The sequence below is a fragment of the Nematolebias whitei genome, chromosome 23 (genome assembly GCF_014905685.2).
Source record: "Nematolebias whitei isolate Nwh7 chromosome 23, NemWhi1, whole genome shotgun sequence".
NCBI lineage: Eukaryota > Metazoa > Chordata > Actinopteri > Cyprinodontiformes > Rivulidae > Nematolebias > Nematolebias whitei.
In genome coordinates, this window is record NC_056520.1 from 12,336,565 (window position 1) to 12,341,638 (window position 5,074).

General features: G+C 39.6%; 1 protein-coding gene across 1 annotated transcript in view; it reads right to left on the minus strand.

The window, feature by feature from the left end:
* Positions 1-4,174: 4,174 nt before the first annotated feature.
* Positions 4,175-5,074, minus strand: part of LOC119428906 (target of Nesh-SH3) — a 47,851-nt gene continuing 46,951 nt past the window's right edge. The window contains exon 23 of the mRNA XM_037696604.1: positions 4,175-4,514. Coding sequence (XP_037552532.1) covers positions 4,399-4,514 — 116 coding nt within the window. The 3' untranslated portion in view covers positions 4,175-4,398. The remainder of the gene's footprint in view (positions 4,515-5,074) is intronic.

Below are 5,074 nucleotides of genomic sequence, written 5' to 3' on the forward strand. Positions count from 1 at the left end.
TGTCTCTCCCCACCATTGGTAAGACTGGTCTTCTCCTCTCAGTGTCTCTCCACAGCATTGGTAAGACTGGTCTTCTCCTCTCGGTGTCTCTCCACAGTGTAGTGAACTAGGCCTCCGACTCCACATTCACTAAAACAGCATTGGTAGGGCTGGTCCTCTCCTCGCCATTGATAAGACTGGTCCTCTCCTCTCCGTGTCTCTCCACATCATTGGTAAGACTGTTCCTCTCCGTGTCTTTCCACAGCATTGGTAGGACTGGTCGTGTCCTCTCAGTGTCTCTCCACAGCATTGGTAGGACTGGTCCTCTCCTTTCAGTGCCTCTCCACAGCATTGGTAGGACTGGTCCTGTCCTCTCAGTGTCTCTCCACAGCATTGGTAGAACTGGTCCTTTCCTCTCAGTGTCTCTTGACAGCATTGGTTGTGGGCAGCTGTGGCTGATGAGTAGCATTCGTTCTCCAATGGGAGATCCATTCACTCTGCGCATCCCAACCAGCCACAGCCGACCCGCTGTCCACTGGTTGTCAGATTTATTAGTTTAGTTTTGTGAGTTTTTGTAGGGGTGAGCTGCCATTTTAGTTAAGACATTTTTCTCCTGTTTTCGTTAGTTTATTTCAGGTGAGATACCTGTATTTTGGTTACTTTTGTTTTGTTGAGGTAATAGAAAATAGGAGGAAAAACAGTTTGTTTTTGTTTATTATTTTGGCCTGGACTCACTCTTAAGTTTGGTTATGCTCCAAGTTCACAGTAGATATTATTCACATTGAAAATAAACTCACAGTTTAACCATATCCATTGACTCCATGGCTGCTTGAGGTGTACAGAAGGTGGAAACGCCCACACCTAACTACAACCTGGCAGCTGTGGGGTTTTTTTTTTGCCAATCCACCAGCAGTCACATGTTGAAGTGTCCCTGGGCAAAACATTGAATGCATGTCCCATCTGTGCATGAATGTGATCAAAAGCACCGAGTAGTCTCTACAGATTCAGATAAGTTTTGTAGAGATATTGTAGAATGCTGTGTGGATGGATAAATGAGGGCGCAAGTTGTATTGTAAAGTGCTTTGAGTTTCTTGATTAGATAGAAAGGGTGCTATATAAGGACAGTCCATTTACCATTGGTAGGACTGGCCCTCTTCTCTTTGTGTCTCTCCCTACCACTGATATGACTGGTAGTCTCTTCTCGATGTCTCTCCACAGCATTGGTAGGACTTGTCTTCTCTTCTCGGTGTCTTTCCACAATATTGATAGGACTGTTCTTCTCATTTTGTCACACCATGGTCTCCCAAATTAATACCAAACTGAGAAAGTATGATTTAGTCTCTGTGTGTGCTCATTTTTGGCTGATTGTCACATACTCCAGTAACTACCTGATAACACTACCAGTGGTGATGCCACAACTTCATTTTTTCATGATTTTGCTCTGGATGTTTTGCAAATCGGATCATTTACTGACCTGTCACTGGTCTGTATGTGGAGCAGATGCAGGCAACGTCAAACCTTTCCTTCCTTACAATAATAATAAACCAATTTATGAAGTTTTGTAGTGAAATGTTTGTAGACGACTGTTGAATTGTTACTACATAAATGAGTGAAACTGAACTTAATGAAGAGGTTGCTTAAATATGAAGGCCTTAGTTTATTTATTTTTTTCTTTAAACTCCAGAACTTGTTTTCATGAATCTAATTTATGTTCCCTCATGAAATCTGACAACTCTGACATGGAAACTGTGGTTCCAGTTCCAGTTTTCTCTTTTTAAACATTGAATTAAATCAGACGAGCCCTGGGAAACGTTTCTGGTTCTGCTGCTTCCACTTAAACCACCGGTCGGTTTAATGTGTGAACAGATGAAGTTTTCACGTGGAGCTTAAATCAGACGTTTTTCATTTTTAAAAAAGGAATCCAAACTTTATTTTGCTGTTACAGAAACAAACATATAGAAGACATCAACAGCAATACATTCTTATTTTCTGTACAAAGCTCTCCTCTGTGTTTAAAATGATCCCTGCTGCTGCAGTTTTCTGTTTTATGGTCAGGAGGCAGTGATCCAGCAGGACTGAGAAAAAAAAGAGCTGTGACCGCAGCGCACCCCTTGAAATCATCAAATATACTTTAAACAAGACAGGAAATTAACAGCGGCCGTGTTAGAAGCTCCATTTTGGGAACTCCAACAAGTTTCTGCAATAACGACCTGCAGTTTAATGTGAACATTTATTTTTAACTCTTGGATTCTGACAGAATTCATGCTGACAATAATTACATTTACACACACATGGCTCATCCTTTTAAAATTTAAACCACATTTAATATAATGTTTATAAATCTTACAAATCTTAAGTTTTTTAACGTGCTGAAACGTCAAAAATGGAAGCACAGCAACGAGTTGAATGTGTGTTTGTAAAAAAGTAAAACATAAAGAAAAATGATGCTTTGACTTTCAGATTTGTTTAAAATTGGTTCATTGTTTCTGCGTTAAGGAAACAGTTGGTCCGGTTGATAAAAATGACAAGTTTTTCTCTGAAGCTCATGTAATTCAATTCCTATTAGTATTTATTTTTAAACAACCATGTTAATTTTCTGAGAATAACTGCTGATTAAAAGTTCTTCAAGGTCCAAAACCAAAGATCAGACTAAGTAAAATGATTACTTAATCATTCTTATATTTATCCAGCAAGCTCTTTGAGCTGTAAAATATATATTGAAAAAACAATGTTGTTGTGGAAAATGTAAACGAAAAATTGATAATTTATTCACAACAGAACATAATCAACATATTTCTTAAAAACTAAGAAACTGTACAACTTTTTGGGTAAAAAATAATAATAATTTGATGGTAACACATCTGTAAAAATCGGGACAGGAGGGCAGCAAATGAAAGTGAATCAGGTTAACTGACAGCAGATCATTAAGAAGTCGGCGTAAAAAGAGCATGTTAAAGAGGCTGAATCTCTCGAAGTAAAGATGGGCAGAGGTTTACCAGTAACAAAAACTGTCTAAAATAGTGCAACTCTTTCAGAACAATGCTCTTCAGTGGGAAAATGGCAAAGAGCTCAACAGTTCAACATACGAAACACTCATAGCCTACATGCTAATTAAAGCTCTATCACACAAAGAAGAAGCCAGAAGTGAACACTGTCCAGAAACGTTGCAGGCTTCTCTGGACCAAAGTTTATTTTAAATGAACTGAAGCAAAGTGGAATAAGACCCATCTTTATACAAATGTGTTGCACCCATCAAATGCAAAACTATCTTTCATTTCAAAAAAAGTTGTATAATTTTTTTAGGCAAACATTTGATATTTTGACTACGTTCCATTGTGAATTAAAAATGGGTTTATGATATGTGTGAATGATCACGTTCTGTTTTATTTACATTTTACAGAACTTTTGACTTTTTACGTGTTGTATTAGCTAACAACTAGCGTTAGCCTCACTGTGTTGACCGTTGTTTACTTCCATCTTGAAATGAGGAGAAACGGTTTCCATGGCAACAATTGTATTTTAATAGGCTTTACCAACTACCATGACCTGCATATGGAGATTTTCTGTTCTCTTTAGACCAGAAGATAAAAACATTGAAATCAAGCTGCTAGCTAGCGAGCTAGCAGCTACAATGCACTATAAGGTATGCTCTCCAAATCGTTTGGTAATTAATAACCTCATTAAGTTGTTTCTCAGCTTGACTATAACTAAATTTTGCTTTTGAAATTACAAAATGAGGCCAATTGTGCCTTTTCTTAAGAGGCTATGGGTTGAGCTTCTTGTCCTGTTTTAGCATGAAGAAGAAAAAGGTCATGGTGGGAGAAATATATATCTGCAAAAATGTAATGAAAAAATACATTCTGTCCATATACACATACAGTAAATACATTTCTGCAAGAGTAGAGGAGCTCCCACCGAGGCTGTGTGGTAAACATTTTCAGGTGAAACTGAAGTTAGAAGCACCGGGACGATGTGGAGTTTAGAGAAACGCTAAAAGCTCAGCTGAAAACAAAGAAAATTACATCCTCCCACCAGAAACACCTGCGACTGAAGAAACGAATCCAAGGTCTTCTGATAAATAAAATCTCACAAGTTATGAAAATAGTAATCCAGGGAGCCAGCTTCCCATCATTTTTAAGACAAAATAAAAATATTTACCGCGAGCTTGAGGGAAGCTCACGTCGGTTCCTGCTCTAACGTCTCTGTAGCGCTGCTGTTCGATAAATAGTAAAGATGAGGCACGTCTGCTATAAAAACTGCTCTCTCCTTACGATTCCCTGACCTGGAAGTCCTGTACATGTTCTTTCAGCACCAAGTGATGAAACGGATCCGGCCTGAGGAGGATTTGAACCCCCTGCACCTCCCAGCGGAGGCGATGAGTCTCTTCATTCAGAAAGGCGACCGTTGAGCTTTAACTGTCTACCATTTCCCCGGGATGGGCGTTCCACACTCATACCAGGAGACGTAGTTGACGTGGGAATGTCCTCCTATCTGTCCAAAGTGGACCGGTTCCTGACGGAGAGCTCTGTAGAACCCTGGAGCAGAAACAAAAAGATGGTAAGTTGAATGAATCAATGCATGTGTTGGCTACTAGCTTTTATCATCTCAGCGTATCGTATTAGAGCGACTCTAAGATCATGATGAAAAGTGATGATCCAGACCCTGGCATGTGATCAGGGACTTCACTGAATGGTCCAGCAATTTTCGGTCTGGTCATCTGGACAGGTTTTTTTTTTTTTTTTGGTGCTGAAACGTTTCACCCTCCATCCAGAAGGTTTCATCAGTCAAGGAAACACACAACACAAAACTGATTCTTCCCCCAACAGCTTATTCCAAAGTGGAGCAAACCAGTTATGTTGGTGCTAAGATGGTCTCTTTGACACGCCCCCTCCTCAGGTGCCGGCCCTCTTTCTCATCGAGTGTCATGTCAAACTGGTTCAAAACCAACAAAGTCCATGCTCAATAATCCAGGTATACAATCCAACAATTTTCGGTTTGGTCATCTGGACAGTTTCTTTTTGTGTGTGTGTGCTGAAACGTTTCACCTTCCATCCAGAAGGCTTCATCAGTCAAGGAAACACAACTCAAAACTGAT